General features: G+C 39.3%; 1 protein-coding gene across 12 annotated transcripts in view; it reads left to right on the top strand.

The window, feature by feature from the left end:
* Positions 1–20,399, top strand: part of HDAC9 (histone deacetylase 9) — a 465,174-nt gene that overhangs the window by 329,074 nt on the left and 115,701 nt on the right. For all 12 annotated transcript variants that reach the window (XM_064167147.1, XM_064167144.1, XM_064167145.1 and 9 more), the window contains 2 exons: positions 5,789–5,838; positions 20,263–20,370. In XM_064167147.1, coding sequence (XP_064023217.1) covers positions 5,789–5,838; positions 20,263–20,370 — 158 coding nt within the window. The remainder of the gene's footprint in view (positions 1–5,788; positions 5,839–20,262; positions 20,371–20,399) is intronic.

The raw sequence follows: 20,399 nt of genomic DNA, 5'->3' as shown, positions 1-20,399 counted from the left end.
TTAGTTATAGCTGGTGTCAGTTTAAAACACTTGGCAAGCAGTGTGACAAAAATTCACTTTTTCCAAATGCATTGCTATGTGGAAGGAGAATGTTACAATGGAAGCCAAATAGAGATTAGCAGAATGCACAGGCTGGAAATGCACAGTGATAGAAGTTTCTCTCCATTCACTTAAAAAAATCACTGTAGTGTTAACCCTTTACTGCAATTTGTTCTCCATTGGAGGTCAATGACAATTTTGAATGCAGTTGGTCTTCTATCTCCTTGTGCTCTTTGATTTGAAAATGGGAGTTTAAAATACACTTGCTTGTCAGCATTGCTTGTTTGCTGTTCTCATTTTCTTCATTTCAATTATTTCAGCCACACTGAGTGCCAATACCATGCTAATAAGTGAAGTTGATTGTTTAATGTCTTCTCATTATGCAGGATATGCTATCTTTCTGAATACAATGGGGGAGGAAACATTAAAATATGAAATGGACCTGGATGTATGAAATATCAGAAAACAGGATTTTCACATCAAATATCTTTGTGCACAGGGTATGCTTGTTATAATAGCAAATTTGGGTTAAACTCAGCTCTCCCATGACTTCAGCACAAAACTTATCAAGAATGTGAAAGGAATCACACAAAAAAAAGTAGTGCATTTTAAAAATAATGTGTGAGTGAAATCTTACCCTTTATGTCCCAGCACACATCCTAATTCTCAGCTATTTTAATAACATTTATTCTGCTATGTAGAGCTTTTCCTAACTATAATGAAACTCAGCCCAATCAAAACCAAGATTAGCCATGAAAAGAAATTGCAGACACAGTTCTAGTAATTTGTAGTGATTATTTTGCTTTGGAAACTAATGCTGAGTTTCTTCTGTAAGGCAGGCTGCTGCTTCAGTGAGTCATAAAAGTAGACACAAAGAATGTCTTGATCACAATGTTATCTAAGTTCATACATATTCTGAGCCAAGGCAACATCAAAACTGAAAAACAGAGTATGATAGATTCTCAGGAGCTTGAATTTCCAAGGCAGAAAACCCCCCTTTAAAAAAACACCACCAAAAAAGCTCCAAACAAAACCACTCTGAACAACAAAAAGTGTTTCCAAGAAAAACCTCTAAACTCCTGCAAAACAAAACTTTGGAAACATTTTGGTTTGAGTTCATCAGCATTGTGAAATGTTCGATTCTGATAGAGTCAAGCATTTAATTTAAATGTTGTTGGGTTTAATAATTTTGACTTAATGTTCACATTGTTTAATATTACATGCACTGATACAAAATCTTGCTGCCACTTTGGATCTCAGTGGTTGGCCAGCATATGGGATGTAGTGTACAGTTGCAGCTATGAGGTGAAAAAAAGGAATGGACCCAGGTATTCTTGCTGTGTTTCTACCTGCTTCTAGAGAATGCAGAAAGCTTTGCCTACACAACCTGAGAAAACCATTTCTTTGACCCACAGTTGTTTACTTGACACTGCCTTTTTAATTTGACACTTAGTCCAAAACATTTACTCCCCAAGGTGATATCAAGATCACACCTCTAGCATATATTCTCAGTGTATCCTTGGAGTAAAGCCTTTTTATGCCTGTTTCTAGGATGTTTTCTTGCTGCATCTCACCCAATAATGAAGACAATAGTCAACGATACACCTTCCTCACTTGATTTTGCATGTGCCTGGTTTTTTTTGCTTGTAAGCTCTGAGCATTCAGGCTTCCAGACTCCTGTTATTAGGAACTTAATTGTGTCTTGTATTTTCCAAAATGCAGTGTGACCATTCCATCTTTTGCTGTCCCCAGTTCAGTGAAGTTGAACCTAACCAATCCTGACATTAAAATTAACAACTTGGTACAGCTAGAGATTTAAAACTGTGTTTATAGCAAAGGATAAAAAAATCTAAAGGAAATATTCCTTACAAAAAACGTCTTCAATAACAACATTGTTTGCACTTCTATTTCAATGAAAGTTGGTTTTTTTCTTATAGAAATTGTTCCATGAAATTATGACTTTGCATCTTAAAGGAGAACCTAACCCTTCCTTTTCCTTACTCCTCTATCCACCCATAAAGGCAGAGGCTCTCTTCTCCTCTTATGCTCCAGAAGAGCATTTGTTCCCTGTCCCTGTTCAGAAGTGTACATCTGATTTTTGTTTGGTTTTTTTTTTTTTTTTTTTTTTTTTTTTTGGCTAAGAAGTATCTTCTATTTATTTCAAACAGAAAAGAAACACCTGAAGAGATTAAATCAAACTGCAACTAGGCTAAAAATGTGCAACCTGTGAATAAATGCTTATTTCAGTGTCCTCATTCAGGGAAAAAAACCCTGCTCTGAGAGACAGTGGTTATAAACTACTGAAATCAGTGAGAGTTTTGCACACAGTTACTATTCACATATACTTAATACTTTCAGAGTGGAAACTGGCTTGAACTCTTGACTTTATTTTCCCTGCATCAAGGCCTACACATGCATCTACTGCAAATGATCACTTCAACTTCTACCTTACTGTGTTGCTAAGTTTTTGATTGATCAGATTTCAATGTGCTGTGTTAAGCAAAAAGTTAAGGTGCACTCCATTGACTTGACACAAAGGAAACTAATATGCAGACTGTGTGTCACATCCCATTATCACAGAATGTCAGGCTGGAAGGAACCTCAAAAGATCATCCAGTCCAACCCTCCTGCAGAGCAGGATCACTTATACTGCATCTCACAGAAACACATTCAGGCAGGTCTTGAATATCTCCAAAGAGGGAGACTCCACAACCACCCTGGCAGGCCTGTTCCAGCATTCTGTCACCCTCACAGTGAAATAAAATCCTCCCCATGTTTACATGGAACTTTCTATGCCTCAATTATGATTTTGTATAACAGACTACAACCTTTCAAATCTCTCTGAATAAGCTCAAAAGCAGACTGTTGTCAAACAGGTGTTAGGAATTTGTTTGCTTTCTCCTTCTCCAACCATAATTAAGAAAGTGTTTCTAAAAACCAAGTTTCCCATGATTGCAAGTTGGTAAAAGTGAGAAATATGCTGTCAACACATCCCTGACAGTGAGGCAGTGTTTCAAGAACAACTGAAAGATATATTCAGAGTGCACTTGTGCAACTGCTATTTCAAATTAGTGGGAAAACGACCACTTGGCAGAAATGGCTTTGTTCTTGAGGGACAACAGGGAGAAAAGATTGAGTTTCCCAAACTGTGATTTTCATAACAGAATGCATTTTATTTTTTTAAGAGAGGTTTTGCCCATCACTTTTCCAGCTCATCAGACTCTCAGTTTCCAGCTGCCAACTTCCTTAGCAGCCTCCCTGACTTAATTAGGTGCCCCGACCTCAGTCAGTGATGGATGCCTCAGCACCTAATTTGACCAACCAGTTTCTACTGGGTTTGTGGGTTGAAATTTTAGAATAATAAACTTGGATTATTTTTTTTTTAGCTCTGTCAGTAAATTGTCTTTTTTTTTTTTTTTTTTTTTTAATCAAGTGATTTTCTGGAGACTGCAAACTGTCCTGATGCAAAAAAAAAAAACCCAACCAAAAAACCCAAACCAACCAAACAAAAAAAAAAAACCCGACCAGATAATTTATAATTTGCCTTCCAGCATCTTTAAAAATATTAGTCTGGAGGTATCCCAGTGTGTTACTGATAAATGACTGCTACTTAGCAAGTTCTGCTGGGACATCAACTCCCAATGCAAAGTGAAATTCTAGCTTTAATTAATTTTCAGGGTTTGCTTTTTGCTACTGATTTCCATTTATGGCAAAAAAAAAAGCTCTTTTCTTTTTGTGAGACTAGCCAAGTGATGGTTTCACTCTTTCTTAGTAGAGAACCCTTCCACACTGTTCTGATGAAACCTTGATGTTGATCTTGTTCTGCAAAGTCCACGATCTGCTTTTTTTTTTTGACTATTGCACAATAAGGAGTATCCTAGCAAGCTTCCTGATACACTGCTTCATGCTTTTTTCTCCCCATTTTAGTGCTATCTGTTGACTGATTTCAGTGTCCTTCCTCACCATCTGCTTTTCTGTTTTAACTTTGTGTTTGTTGGTTTTATTAGTGTTTACCACATTCAATGTGCCGGCTGCAGGGAGATAAATGAGAATTCATCTGTTCTCTCTTATATCCCAGCCCCACAAAGGAGTTTAAGAGAAAAAGTCTAGTCATTCAGTATTCTAAAAATGCCTTGTTTTATCTCAAATTACAGCTTATGTTTCCATTATTGTCTCCTGGCACTTCAGCAGCACCTCATTTTTTTGTTATCTGCTCAAGAATTTTTTGATCTTCTTCACAGTAAAAAAAACTGAAAACCAGCTGGTATCATTGATCCCTGGATCTACTTAGCAAGAGATCTGGAAAGTCCTCCTGTACCTCCACTCTGATGATCTCCTCTAGCCAACATTTCCTTGCATATCTGGGGCCAATAGGACTTACAGTATGAGAACACTCTGCATAGCTGCTGCACCTGCATTCCCCCTGGTAGCTCCACAGGAGGTTTTGTTTGGCTTCTCTCACCCACTGTGCAAACTGATCAAAGGCCTCTAGTCAGTTAGAAATGCATCTTGGATTTTACTCAAAGTGTAAAGCACTTTCTTCATCTCAGGCATTGCAATCTGGTCTCTTGTACTTCAAAGATGATGGCTTATAATTGTCATAGGCATAAAGCATTTCACTGGCACCTGCTAAACATGAGAAAATGCAGCATTCACCCCTTCCCTAACAATGGGTGGCTCCTCTAGGTAGCTTGAATGATTCACTATCTAACGTTTCCTCCAGATGGCAAAGCTACAAAGCCAGTTCTGTGATACAGCAGGGGAAAAGCTTATGTTCTCCTCTACAGCTGCCTTAGGATCAGATTACATACTGGGGTATGAACTGCATCACATCCTGAGATCCTTACCTGGTTTTTATGTTGTCCTTATCAAGACAAACAGTGAGTTTAGTGGTACAAAAAAAAAGGAAAAAAAAAAGAATAAAAAATGAGTATAGCTATTAAGACCAACCCTATCCCATTATTTCATGTGTAGTGTAGAGTAAGCTAAAATTTGATTTTAAAGCCCATTAAGTTTTTGTTCACTTTAGTAGAATGTATTTACCGAGTAGATTAAACCTAGTAGTATTTCACTTTATATTTTAAGACTAAGGTGATTTTCAAAGATTTTCTTCAAGATTACTTGAATGTGGTGTGCCCCTCTCCCTCCCCCCCAAATGAAATTCAGCAGACCAGCTCAGATGGCTTGGAAGTAAGCTAAAGCTATATTTTACAGTAAAGCTAAATTTGCAAGCATAATTTCCCAATAAGCCTTAACCTACCACAATGAAGGAATTAGTTCTCTAGTAACCTTAATGAGGTTTTCTGTGGTGGACATAGGCACTTCTCAAGGGTAATTCATCTCATCAGTTATCAAGGCTGGGTGGAGCAGCTATCTCACTCCACTGGCTGTAGAAGAAACAGACGACTAGCTTAGACAAGCTGCTTAGCATCTAGAGACATTGCAACAATTAGTCACCCTAGTTCAGACTGCCTTTCTGGGGAGATTTGATCACTGTGCCCCTTTCAAAGTACTGCTTACCAATCTTAAGATTTGTCACTGTTGCAAAACACCTTAAACATCCCATGGCTGATTTGCTAAGTGCTATTAATATCTTTTTTCTAATTCTAATATATGGCATTTTCCATGCGTGCTACTGAAATCTGAATGACATCCAAAAAAAGAGGGATTACTGTTCCAGTATTGAAATGTCATTTTGAGCAATGATGCTTATTGTTTCTTTTTGTTTGTTTGTTTGTTCAATATATAGGAAACGTGTCTCCAAAACTCTTTTCCTTGTTGCCTTGTGGGGGACTTGGGGTAAGTAGGCATTTGGTTTTGTTCCACAAGAGGGACAGCGCGCGACGTGTACTCAGTCATAAACTCTTTAGCGCTGTTCAAAGTCTTCAGAAGCTGATAAAAAATGTAGATATGAAACCTGAGCCATTATCATACTGTGTTTTCAAAGGCACAGAAGACAGTATATTACAATAAGCTTATGGAACTGTTAGATAGAAACATATTTTGTGATCACATGCACATTTCTTAGCTGTCCCACTATGGTTTGTTTTTATTTGCATAAGCTCTGCTACTTGAGGAAAGCAGTATGAGTGCAATTGTTAGAGCAGAATGAGTTTCTGGATCCTTGTGTACTGTTGAAAAGTAAATATAGCTTCACATTTCTCAGACAGGATAAAAAAAAATTACCAAAGCTAACATTTAGCATGAGAAGTGCTCATTCACTGCTAGCTATTAACTTGGATGCTGTTAAACTAATACATTACTTGAACATTTTTATGTCCTGTTTTCAAATGGATTCATTCTGAAAAACAGCCTACTATTAGGACACAATAGATCAAAATGTACAGACAAAAATCTATTGATACACTATGAAAAATAATTAATCTGGATTAATGAAAAACACTGTAAAATGAAGAATTTCTACTGATGCTCCTACTAAATTCTAGTGAGGATAATATCAGGGGGAAATAATAATATTTCATATCCAGGGCATTCTCACAAAGAAGTGTTTTACCCTTTTGGTCCAGCTGGGTCCATTATTTACTGATGTCAACAGTCAAACTGAAATGATGATAGTCCAAGATATTAATGGTCTAATTGGCTTATGCATATATGTTTTAGTTCCTTTTCACTGTTTCTGAGTGTGTAGGGATAAAGCCACAGTCTCTGGAGGAAATCTTCCAATGCAACCTTCTAAAGTTGTGTTTAGTTTTACCCCTCACAAAGGATAAATTCCACATGACCCTAGTCTTGTTTATAGTGTTGTGTTGTTTTATTGTAATGATACACCTGACAGAAGAAATGCTCATTTTATAACACAGCAAAGAGAAGATAAATCAGTTTTAGCTTTCCATACTTAGTAAATTTTGAGGATTTTTGAGCCATGAGTTAAGGAACAAAGAATCAGGAAGTGGTAATCATTTCAGCTTCTCTGCTGTGGCCTTCGTTTGCTGAGAATTCTGCCTAAAATTTGGAACTTGGTGACCAGCAACTTGTAATTTCAAAAACTAGGGGTCATTTCTGTATGTGTTCAGCTAACATTACACACTGATGTAGATGGTGCAAGTCCACATCCACATCTGCATACTACTGTGTACGCAGATGCACACACACAGAATCACACAGGATCACAGACTGTTAGGAGCTGAAAGGGACCTCAAAAGATCATCTAGTCCAACCCCTCTGCCAGAGCAAGACCAGCTCATTTTTTTTTTTAGCTCAGTCTTCATTTCTATTATTTTTTTTTATTCCACTTCTCCCCCACCTCCCTTCTTCCCTCTCCATCTCTTCTTTCCCTCTCCCCATCTTCCTTCTTTCCTCTCCATCTCCTTCCTTTTCTCCTTTTCATTTCTATCCTTTTCCTCTCTTCCAGCACTACCTCCCCTTCTCCACCACATCTGCCCCCTTCCCACCCACACTGCATTTTCCCCCTTTTCCCTCCAAACTCAGAGCACCTGGGTTTGGTTGGAGTCTCCTCCCACCCCAGGTGTTACCACTTTGCCCTCCCTGAACACTCCCCTATTTAATGAGCTCCAGGGACAGAAGCCCCTAGCTTGCCCATTTGGGCAGAGGGATTCTCCTCCTATCATCATTGGTGAGTACCCCATGGTGCGCACCGGGTGTATGGGAGTGGGATGACAAAGGCCGGGGGGCCTCTGGTGGCCCCCCGGTTAGGTAGGATAGGAACTTGATGATTATTAACATTGCACATGGGTGCTGGTTTGACCTCCTTACTTAGGCTGAGCTCCTCTATGTTTAGTTGCTTTTTTCTGCTCACTCCTGATGAGCTGAAGTACTTGCCTGAACTGGAAGCTTGTGAGTAAGTAGGTATTGTGTTGTCATACAACTGTTTTGGTTGGAAAAGCTCTCAAAGATCATCAAACCCAACCTTCAGCCCAAGACTGCCATGGCTATTAAACCACGTCCCAAAGTACCATGGCCATGCATAGCTTGAACACCTCCAGTGATGTGACTCCACCACCTCCCTGGGCAATCTGTTCCAATGCCTGACCCCTCCTGCAGCACTGTTACTCATGTCCATCAGAAACACATACATATGCACATCTTTCTGTAGAAAGAAAAGATCATTTTTCACACTGAGAAGTGAAAAAGAGAGTGAGAACGTTAAGAAAAACATGTTCAGGCTTCTGAGTAAAGAGGATCTGCTGTAAAATTTCTTTGCAAATATTTCTGAAGGCTTTGGAAAGTAAATAGGAAAGTTAAAGACTTTTCTATGAAGCAAGTTACCGTGGCATTAAAAAGCACAACTACAGATGTGCTTTGAAATTCTACAAATGAAAAGATGTCCATTCTGAAACTAAAGCAAGTCAGAAATGCTCAGTATAACTTAAATTAAAATGCATTAAAAAAATTATCCACACTTCCCCCCCAACCCCCAGGTCCATTTGCTTTATTTCTTATTTAAAAGAATGGAAATTGGATTAAAGAGCATGTTGTAGAAAAGGAGCTTTTTTGCCTTTCTACATATTATTATTGCCAGGCTTGCTCTGGGGCTCTTTTAAAGGAATAGGTTATGACCTTTTTCAAGGTAAATAATCAGGTTAGGAGCTCTCTTTCAGTGATATTTAACTGTCTGCTGGTTAAGATGAGCTCTGGGAAAGGGAGCTGCTCCAGACTGCATGGAAAGCCATTCTTAAGTTTACTTTCAAAAACGATGGTGCAAAGAAAGAAGGAGCACTGCTAATTAGTAGCTTTCAACTTTATTGAAGGTTATAAAGCAGAAATCGATGTAAAGCAGTAAGAATAATTAATGCAAAGATTTTTAAGGAGGAATGGACTAAGTAATTATTTGCTTGCTTGCTCATTTGCTAAAGAATTCAATGAGAAGGCATTAAAAAAATCATTCTTGCAGGAGGCTTTATAGCTGCCTCTTGAATGATGACTTTCAGGGCTCTTTGATCCTATTGTCTTCTAACCATATGGGGACCTCACTGGCTGCTATTACACAGCTTTTCTATTATTAAGTAGGTTAGTGGTTAGACTATTCACACAGTGGATGAGAAGCATAGGCTCATCTCTCTTTGCTGCCAGGCTGGATTTAATATCAGAGACCTCATCTCTTCACAGATGTTGTTAGCACTGAGATGCTTAATTGTTCCTGGTTGGGAACCATGCACTGAAACTGTGCCACTGTTGGAAAGAGCACTGGACCAATAAGACAGATTATAAGTAGGATAAAGCCCATGTATCTAAGACTATGATTTACCTATCATGAAAGAACACTGGGCAAAATGGAAACTGTTCTTAGAGCAAGGACTGGAACCTATGACTTCATAGGCACTGAGACCATGATCAGCTGATGGGCAATAAAGACTGCACTGGTATGAATTTAGGATGGCTTGCATTCTTCACAAAGGTCCAACGAACCTCTGTAACACCTAACATCAGTATATTATGGGGTTTGTTATCCCTGTTCTTACAGCACCAATAAACTACAGTCAAGATCATGGATCCTCTTCTTTGAACATTAGTGTTAGTTAAAGAAAGTTACAGTATGGAAAGTGCCTAAAGCTCAAGTTTCCTGATCCTGTTTCATTGTGGCTCTAAATCATTTGTACCAGTGCACAATCTGTGTATAGCTAATGTTTACTGATTGTCTAAACACTTTTCATCCACATGAACTGCCTTTCAAGCAGTGATAGGGACTGGCTATGTCAGAGTCACTGACAAATTTGGCTTGGTATATGTTGAGCTTTCAGAAGAACTCAAACAATATGCTTTATAAGGAACTGTGTAAGTAACAATTAGCTCTTTTATCTAAGAGCAAATCTGTTTCACATTCAGAGCCAAACTGAATAGATAACACAGAAAAAGGGTGGAAAAATCATCTAAATTTAACCTCCTAAATTGGCCCATAACAAGTTTTCTTTCAATCAGAGAATCAACCAGGTTGGAAGAGACCTCCAAGCTCATCCAGTTCAACCTATCACCCAGCCCTATCCAATGAACTAGACCAGGTTGGACTGGATGATCTTGGAGGTCTCTTCCAACCTGGTTGATTCTATGATTCTATGGCACTAAGTGCCTCATCCAGTCTTCCTCTGAATACCTCCAGGGACGGTGACTCCACCACCTCCCTGGGCAGCCCATTCCAATGGCAAATCACTCTCTCTGTGAAGAACTTTCTCCTGATATTCATCCTAGACCTCCCTTGGCACAACTTGAGGCTGTGTCCCCTTGTTCTGTTGCTGGTTGCCTGGCAGAAGAGACCAACCCCACCTGGCTATAACCTCCCTTCAAGTAGTTGTAGGCAGCAATGAGGTCACCCCTGAGCCCCGTCCTCTCCAGGCTAAACAACTTAATTCTTTTATCTGAGGTCTTCATAGAGTCAGCAGCATAACATTTGCTGAGGTATGGGAGCTCCCCCTTGCAATAATGCTTTTTATTCTGTTCTCAACCTAACAGTGTTCCAGAACCAACTGTTGTTAAAGAATTCTAATATTGAGAGGATGAAATTCCTTGTGTCAAAGAGAGACTAGCAGGTCTACAGCCAGCAGTTTTAATAACAAGAGATGTTTCTTGCAGCTGGTCAGAGGTTTGGAATGTGAAAAGGCTTCCAGGAGATGTGGATAGATTGCAGGTGAAGTGGTCAAATGGGGAGCATAATCAGAAATTAAGTTTTGGTTCTAATGATTATCAAGCCATTCTGCAATTTTTCATCTGCAAACAGATGTTCTGATCTGTAATGATCAGTTAGCTGTAAACTGGTCATTTGATCAATGTAGCCATCTCTTGCAGTTCCTCCCCTTCTGCTGTGCTGTGAAAATGACAGTAAGAGAAGCAGAAACCTACTTTTAATAGAAGTTTCATCTCCTTGCCTCAGTCTGTCACTAAAAATAGTGATTGTTTTCCTGCCTGTTTGACCTGCTGCTGTGTGAAGAAATCTTGAAGTCATTTCTCAGCCATATTTTTTTGTCTAGTTGATAGGCCTAAAAAAACCCCACAAAAGCAAAGAAGAGCAGGCTTTTATGATAATGTCATCATCGCTCCCAGCTTCAAACGCTTCTGCGGCTTTTGAATTGTCATTTATAACTTGGAACTGAACCAACCCAGAATTCCCTTGATGCATTTAGAGAAATTGATAACAGACTACTTCTTTTATGGCTCAGAGGAGGCAACTCCAATCACATCACTATTGGCAGTCAATATTATTTTCTGACATGGCTGTAAAAGTATAAAGGGGCTTATGGCATTTGTTTAGATGAGGAATGGGCTCTCAAGCTGTGCTGGGGTTTATGGGTCCAGATTACTGAGAAGCAAAGGGAATATGATGTTTGCAAACAGGATATGATTTTATTTAAGTTTGGGTTTCATACGTTGTTCCCTGGGGATTTTCCTGCAGACAGAAGAGAATTTCCCTTTTATCATACAAAATTGGGCAGTTATCCAATCCCCCCTCTGCTCTGCCCCCACCCTCAAACGACACTGCTCCAAACCTGTAATGTGTAAAGTCAGAGCTTTCAATTGCAAGAGGAGGAGCTGGGGGAGAGCAACACCCTGCAAGAAATCAGACTTTAGCAGAATAAATGTTTAGTGACACAAACAGAATGGTTCATGGGCTAAATAGTGAGCCATCTGAATGGCCAAGAGTGTCTTGCAAATATTACAGAAAGTTCTTTGTATTTCCTCTAATTCTGCTGTAAAACAGATTTAATTCTTTTGCTGGGATAGTCTGGTCCTCTTTATTAACTGTTAGCTTTGTTGCATTAACTGAAGTGTAGCTTAGATCTTTCATATCAGAAGAGAATTTAGCCTGTAACTATCAAGAGAAGAAGTGTAAAGGTATAAAATCTCTCAATTGTACAAAACTGCTATCCCAGGGCATTCAAGGGTGTGGATGCTCACTCAGTGCAGTTCCAGATAAATCTATTTAGAATATCCAAAGGATAAGGATGTGATAGTGTAATGTACTCCCAGCTGTGGTGGTGATCACACTTTTTTAGATGGTTTTCCCCATCAGCTCTGGCAATTCATGAGAGCCAGCTGCTTCAGTGGACTACGTTTTGTAGGAGAGGGCCAACTGAAATGACACTTTAGTCAAGCCCTCTTATCCATAGAGGATTATAGGCTTTCTAGTTGACAACTCACAGATTCCTGGAGCAAGCAGACAAAAGAATACAAAATTGAGATAAAGCCTACGTATTTACTTGCTTTGCATTCAGAAAAAAAAAAAACGAACGTTTTTCTGAAGGTTCACTAGTCCAGTTTCATGTACCTAATCTCAGACAAGTTTCTGAAACAGCCAAAGTGGAACCCTGACCACCCTTGCATGCCTTTATAACCATTAGAGTTATGTGCATCGGTAGAGTAGGAACCAATCCATCTTAGATCAGAATTGACATGAAGTGCTGATTTTCTTTATAGACAGAGACTTGAAGCAAGTAAGTTCCTAATTTTAAGCACGTTAATTTCAGGGAAAAAAGAAGTGTGACAACATAAATATGCATGATCAGAGCACAAAATACATAATATTCCTTTACTGAGGTATGAAGACTTCATCTCTGGATCTGGAAAGTGCAATGGTGTCTCACTTCTGGGAAGAGAGGGGAAGCCACATTTAGCATATCAATATCACAGAGCCAAAAAAAGGGAAAATCTCTTAGCATTAAAGAGCAAATATTTTGTCCCATCTCCTTCAGTGGCACTGAGGTGGTCTTGTGCCATCCAACAAAGAGCCTGATGTTTAGAACAACATGGGGTGAAACTGTTCAATTAGCAGACAGTTTCTCAGCATCTTGTGGGCACACCAGAATATATTAGAATAGTCCCAGACTCCTTTTACTTACATCAGGCAAGGATAGAAAGCTCAGGAGTGATAATCTGCCAACTCATCAAATACACAGTTTGGTCTTCAGGTACATTCCCCCTGCCCCTTTTTAACAGAAGACATTTTTACCTTGGTACTAGACCAGATTAAAATTGGGGGGGAAAAGAATTGTGAAACTAAGGCAGAATTCACCTTTTCACTTTAACAACACATTTAGTCCCCCATCTTGGGGACTAAATTCTATCAGTAAAGCCTTCTAGAGAGAAAATGCTCATGTGTTGATTTTCTCAGCAACACACGAGTGTTTCCATGTTTCTTTGAACACCAAGTTCAAATACAGTTCCATGATGGCCTCTAACACAAAGACCATCTCCATCCAAGAAGGAGGGCAAAATTCTATGTATTGCTAAAATGTGTTCAGCCTTTTAAAAAAGGCTTGACAGGTTGTTCTGTTTTGCTGTGAACCCCTGAAAACTGCATGGTCAGCCATAAGAAAGCAGTTGCACAAGCATTTACACACAGCAATCCATTAAATGCTACAGCAAATGTCAGTTCAAATTAATAGAGTACTCAGGGCTAGGTCTGAAAGTGCAGTAACATTTTTTACAAGCATCTGGTGATACATGCCACATATCTGAGACTTGAATCTGAGCCTAAGTGTTTTATTTATGAGTTTTTTCTAAAAACAAGTTCTAATCCACTTCTAATCCATGCCATCCTCCATCCATTGCCCCTACTACTGATCTACACATCCCTGTTTCACTAAGATTTTGAGATCCTTTAGGGTGTATGCTTTATGAGACTCAGATTCTGAATGCTTATCATAAAAGTTAAAGAGCAGATGACTCAAAATATTTCTTCTGTAGCTATTCATTACAGGCTTCAGCGTGACTTAGCCTGATTCTTCTCTTGTTCTCATTCTGAACACAAAGCTATTTATTTTTTAACACAGACCTCATACACTTACTTGCTTTTTTACAAGCTTTAAGGTGAATTCCATTTACACAGGAGTGCTGCATTTTTACCAGTAGCTGACTACTCCTATTAGTAACTCTGCTAGGGACTCAATTGCTAACTTTGATTATTATCTGAAAATTTGATTTGATTTATAAAAATGTTGTAAGTTACATCACTACTGGCCAGTAAAAATTGAAAGATGTTAAATATCCTACATGCAGTGGACGTAAGTACTGTCCATGATCCTTGTTCTTGCCCAGGAAAGAGACTTCTGTGGTCACAATAGCTTCTAAGATTCTTTTCAGAAGTTGATTTTTATTAATATTACTGCTGATAAATTATCTTACTCCAGTTATTACACAGAGAAGCCAGTACAAGCCCAAATGAATTCCATGGGTTTTGTTCAAGCAGTGATTTGTGATGGTCCTTTGAACTATTCATTGCACTGGAGCCTAAAGACTGCATCCTCTTTGTATTTACAAATGCAAATATGTGTTTGTAGACTAGACTGGCAGGCAGGAAAGTATGAAGAGCTGATATTATGGGTACTCTCTGTGGCAGGAATTTTAGACTAAAGCAGCTGGAAATGCCTTAGAACAAATCTCTGATACAGCTGCAAAATGGCAGTGAAATAAAGCAAGCTCACTGTACATATTTTTCCTAGAGTAGCCCACTTTTACACACTTCCTGTATGTGGGATTTATGGAAGAGACGTCAGCCATGCAAACTCTTTCTCCTTTGTTCCTTAACGAGAGACATGGCTGGCAGGCCATTTATTAGAGCTTGTTCCTTGGAGATGATGTGCGCACCTTTGCTTCTTTAGTCATGGTGAGATGAAACAGCAACTGAGAAGCATGTTGAGGACCTTTTGCTGCTTAGTGAAAATCGTGGAGGTGATGAATGATCACCAAGACATCTGTAGGAGTGAGAGGTGAGAGCTGAGCGTGGCACCTGGGAAGTTGCACCGTTCATGGTCAGGAGCAAAGCATTACAAACTTAACACGTTAGAGTATGCTGGCACCAACTGTCTCCAAGGATGACTGACTCCTTGCTGGAAGTGATAGAGAAATGCCACACACAATTTTTAGAGGTTGCAACACTTAAGGAAAACATTTACTCTCTATTTTCATGCCAAGGAGCTAAAAAAACCCAATGAGAGAAACATGTTTTCTCTGGCGTAAGAGGAAGAGTGTGAGTCTCTGAACACTTTTAAAGCTGAAGCACAGGACTTCACTCTGCAATACACAAATTTTATTACATAGCAGCATCACTAAGGAGGTCTGTACTCTACTATATCATTTCTCACAGATTTGTTCATTGCATACAGCTACATTATTGCTAGCTGACAAGGTTTTATTTAGTTCTCAGTTCTACAAGCACTTATATCAAAGGACAACTAACTTCTTTAAATGCAGTAGTTTTTCCAGAGTTGTGCTGAAACTTATCCATCTGAAATGCACATCAGATTAAATTCCAAAAGCAGTTGAACTCAACTTCTGCTCTTTACAGAAAGGGTAAAGAATCCTTTTAAACTACTCTAGAGAACTGCTATGTTTTAGCTTGTCATTCAGGATATTGGACACACAGAATGCAATCACGGATAGCAAAGGATCATCAGAGGTCAACATTTCTATGAACAAATAGATGACAGATTGCACATTTGAACTACTCTTAGAGAATTTTACAAGTATCTCTGGTAGTGACATGTGCTAACTCTAAGAGGACTGGGTTTGATTCTTATGATGGCAACAGTTGCACAGAGAATCCAGAGCAGAATGAGTCAGTATACTTTTAATTCCTTTTAGGAGTGAAATAAGAATTCCACTGTGGAAGATGGATTTGTGTGATATAGTAAATTGTGTGTGAGAGAGAAAAAGAGAGGGAGAAGGCAGGCTCTAGGATGCTTTGCCAGAATCCATTTCAAAGCAATAGCTTGGGCTCTAATATTTGCCATACAGTTATCAGTGGGTGTGTATTTAAGGCAAGTTTAGAGTTTACAATAATTATTTAGGAAAGACAAATCACTCGCATGTATGAAAACACCATTCAGAGGGTGAAAAATAGAAGGGCAAGTCAGATGATGAGCAGCACCTCTGGTCAGCAGAACTGTGATCCAGTGGTCATCTGGCAGATCCCAGGAGGCTCCTCGAGGAAGGAGAACCGAAATAGAGGGTGAGGAGTGAGAAGGTTCTCTGTCAGGGAAAGGGAGAGGCAAACCAAAATAGAGTTATAGGTACCTTCCAAATTTGTTTTAGAATTATTCAGGCTATTTTTTTTTATTTTTGCCTCTCTGAGGTAGGCTTAAGATAAATATAAATAGCAGAGCAAGTTACATTTGCAGTTTCAGCATCTGCAGTGATTTCAGAAAGGTCTTTAGGAAAACAATCTCACTCTCTCAGGTATATTTCCATATCCTTCCTTTCCATCTTCACGTACACGTGCCACAACCATAGCACAGTATAAGGAGCTGGTAATTTTCAAATGATATAGTTTTCCTTTATATAAATTATTCCAGCCCTGAGGGGTTATGGTACAAGCTTTCTATCTGCTAAACCATCTCTGCTGCAAAGGGTTCTTGTTTCTTAGCTTGTTTTCAGTATGCTTAAAGTCTTCATTCTGAAAGTCAAGTTATCACATAGATTTTTCTTGCAGGAAGCATTCATATCAAGTTCTTTTTGTTGTGCAAAGCAGGGAATTCCTGCACACAGGACTTGAAACATTAGTTGCATTCAATCAGGAAAAGTTACCTACATTTCTTTTTGCTTAAGTCATTCACTTCCTCTTTAATGCCTCCACATCCACTTCAGGGACAGGTAGCTTAATTTCTATCATCTGTAGCTTTACAGAGTATTAGCTTTGCTACACATGCCAATGATTGAGCTATACTAAATGTGCTTGAAAAAGCCTAAACCCTACAGTGCTCATTCAGGAAACCTGGACTGAAGTAAATCCATATGTGTGTTAGAAAGCCAGTGTTCAGATAGGGCTCGCGTTTTCTGGCTCTCGGCGCTATCATGCACAACCCCTCTTTGAAGAGCTCCAGCACTGATAGGATTTCTGATAACGAAATGTGTGGTACACTCACAATTTAACCCTGGCATTTTGATGCTTACAAATAATGTTCTTTTTCATTCAGTTAGATATTTGGAACATTTTCTTATCAACTTTTTCTGAAAGGACTCTTAAATGAAAGTAACATCTATAATTAAGGAAAAAACCCGCTAAGATTCTGTGTTAAAATTAAGTTACAAACCCTTTGCTTCATGTAAATTTTCTTTAACATTTTCAACAAACTTTAAACAAAGAAAGGATTTTTACTGAATTCTTTGGCTGCTCCAAAGCACTTGCAGAACAAAAATAACCCCTTATAAAATTCCATCTGACTTTTTCATAGTCTGCAATTCAGAAAACATCACATTTGTCACAAATTCACGCACACTCAGCATCTATACAGACTGTCAGATATATGTGATATATACATGAACTAGAACCAGAAACCACAGTGTCTAATCCCATTCCCTTTACTTGTATAAAATCCAACCATTTCATCTCACAGGAATAAGGCAAAGTATATGTAGTAGGACTTACATAGCTGCATTTCATATACAGCTTGACAACTGGGCCAGCCAGGAGTTGCAGTTTTAATGGGTTTGCCATTTATATCACTGTATTTCAACAGCAATTTACAAAGTAAACACTGAGTAACACTTAAAGAAAATCTCTGTTTAAACACCTGAAATGTTTAAAGCAATACACAGAACTAATAGGGAGATAAAATAGTGAGATACCATTTTCCAGCTGAAGTGTTGGCTGTAGATGAAAGCTATTCTAGGCTGTTCTTTCAGAGATGTTCCTTAGGAAAATCAGTCTTAATTTTGCATGAGTATGAAATAGAATTTGACATCTGAGTTTCTAATACTGTTCCTTCTTGGGGTTACTATACACAAGTTTGTTCTTTTTGTTGTATTGTAACTGCAGTAAGGTACTGCAACTTCACTTGGCTAGTCCTGACTTTGAGAATTTACTACTCGCTGCACGTACCCCGCCCAAGAGATCAGCTAAAACATCCTGTAATTCCTGTGTACATTTAGGTGGTCATTTTGGAAAACTCCTCAGGAAACACTGTTTTGTTTCCTGATTGCCCATTTTTACTTCCAGTCCGGGTAAAATTAGGTAGCAGCCATTCAAGTGATCTGAGGGAATTTCTTCTGTGGAAGAGATTTGGTCTTATTTCACTCTCCTCGCACTCAGCTGAGAGCAGGAAAATGATAAATGCTTTATCCTGCCCAATACTCAGAGCTCAGTGGTTGGAGAGACTGCTGTCTCATGTGTCAGAGCAGACAACTGTCTTGAAGGGTGGGTACTCTCAAGCTGTGGTTACAATTTTAACTTAATCAGCCCTTCTGGAAATGAATCATAGTCCCTTTGAGGACGCAGGCTCCTGCTCATGCCCCAGTGTAGAGAGCAGCTGCCATTGAATCATTTTCAGCAGCCACTCCTTCATGTTAACCTTAATTTGCTAGCCATAAAATTGGTAAGAAAGTACTCCCTCCCAGCCTTCTTGTTGATACTTCTTTAAAGTACTGCACAGTATTTTCCAAACTTCCTTATGGTTTGATTGAATTGATTTAACCAATGACCTCTACTTATTTATCTCCTTATCAGTTTTGAAAATGGAAATTAATTAATACTCAATGTAAAAGCAACAGTGAGGGCAACCTGAAGGTCTGCCTAATATTAAATACTTGGTTCCTTTCTTATGATTTTCTTAGGTATGTATTGATTTTTGTGTGTCTTTGGGAAAGCTACTCAACTCCTTCAAATCTCAAGCTACTGATCTGCAAAACAAATACGATAAATCATCCTGCATCAAGCTGATGATGCTTAGCTGTGTTTGTACGTTTTGAGGCTCTCAGATGAAAACAGTGTGCTGTTATTACTGTTACTCTAAATTTTGCAAGCAAAATCCAGTCTACTGTAAATATGAACTATTTTCATTAGTCTTGCAACATGCACACAAGTGATTGAAATCATAGGAAACTCCAGCCTGGTCCTCTGATAAATAAGATCACTTTAGTAGCTTGGAATATAATATTATTGTAAAAGTAATGGTGAAGGTATTTGACAAGTGTAGAGAGATCAAACTTCTTTCTGTTTCAAATGACTAATCAGAACCGAGTAGCACTTGCATCCATTTTCAATTACGGGATTTCTTCCTTTCTTTTTCTTTTTTTTTTCCCTTTAAAGAAATTGGGAACAGAAGCTTCTGGTCCAAACTGAAAACATGTCTCAGTGTGCTTGGCATTTATCCAAATAGCATCTGCCACAGTATTTTGTCTATCCCTAAACGTTTTTTTCTTTTCATGATAAACTTATAAGATATGATACAATTAAGTGCACTTCCCGTGGAGGGCTGAGGAAGTCTGGCTGGCTCTTGGGATAACTTTTTCAGACTATGCACACCAGGTCTGCTTGGCACAGCATCACGTAAGGGACATACAACATTTCACCTGTTTGTTTGGTATGTTTCTGCAAATAGGTACTAAAAAAGCGAGTTTCTAAAGTAGAATTTCAGCAGACAAGCTGAAGCTGCAGGGCAGTGCTTGTTACTCGTTTTTATAATGTTCTTTTTACGATTTATTTTTAGAATGCTTTATCAGAGCTGCTTACTCATCTTTATAATATTCTCAATATTATATTTTTTTATCCTTCTTTTTTTTTTTTGTAGTACCTATGTAATGTTTTACATGTCACATTTGCTCGTTTAGAAGGCAAGACAATTTTCTCTGCACTAGATAACCAGGCTAATCCGTTACAAAGTGGACCTAAAGCCTTTCAGCTTTAACTTTGTACTTAATCAAAACTGGAGATAGTGCAAGAGTTTGCACTTCATTTAATACCTGCCTATGACAACAGTGACTAATGAAGGTAATCTGAATAGCTAATTACTCTTATTTCAATCCCGAGGAAACAATCCTGCCTCGGTAGGAAAAACGAATGCTAACCACTCTTTTTTTATGTTTTTAAAAGGGGTGAGGACCTGAGCCGTGGTTGCGTTTTGGCGGCGCGGGTCGCCTGTACCAGCTGCTGGGAAGCAGCGGTGCCCACAGCCACTCGGTCCCAGCGCTGGCAGGTCCCCGCTGCCCCCGCCGGCCTGAGGTGCAGGGTGTCTGGCGGCTGGCGAGCAGGCCCAGCCTGGTCGATGTAACAGTGTTTGTAATGAGAAATCTAAACAGGGAATGGCAGCGAGGCATGACAGGAATGTGTTTCCATTGGAGAAGCCCGTGCAGAGAAAAAGCATAAGCAAAGCCATGTCCAGAAGGCCTTTCAGCTGGCCAGGACGGAAGACTGATGTTATTGTACATGGGCTGTCAGGCTGCCAGCCCTCCCTCACGGGTTTGTTTTCTCTCATGCTCTCCCTCTCCCTCACCCTCTCCCTCTCTCCTCTGCCTTCCTCCCGGGGCCGGCTGTTTGCTCAGGTGGACAGTGACACCGTTTGGAACGAGCTGCACTCGGCCGGGGCGGCACGCATGGCGGTCGGCTGTGTCATCGAGCTGGCGGCCCGCGTGGCCTCCCGGGAGCTGAAGGTGAGGTCCGGGCCGCGCCGTGGGTGGGA

The sequence above is a fragment of the Pogoniulus pusillus genome, chromosome 28 (assembly GCF_015220805.1).
Source record: "Pogoniulus pusillus isolate bPogPus1 chromosome 28, bPogPus1.pri, whole genome shotgun sequence".
In the NCBI taxonomy this organism is placed as follows: domain Eukaryota; kingdom Metazoa; phylum Chordata; class Aves; order Piciformes; family Lybiidae; genus Pogoniulus; species Pogoniulus pusillus.
The sequence above is the reverse complement of the archived record's forward strand: the minus strand, read 5'-3'. Positions and strand labels throughout refer to the sequence as shown.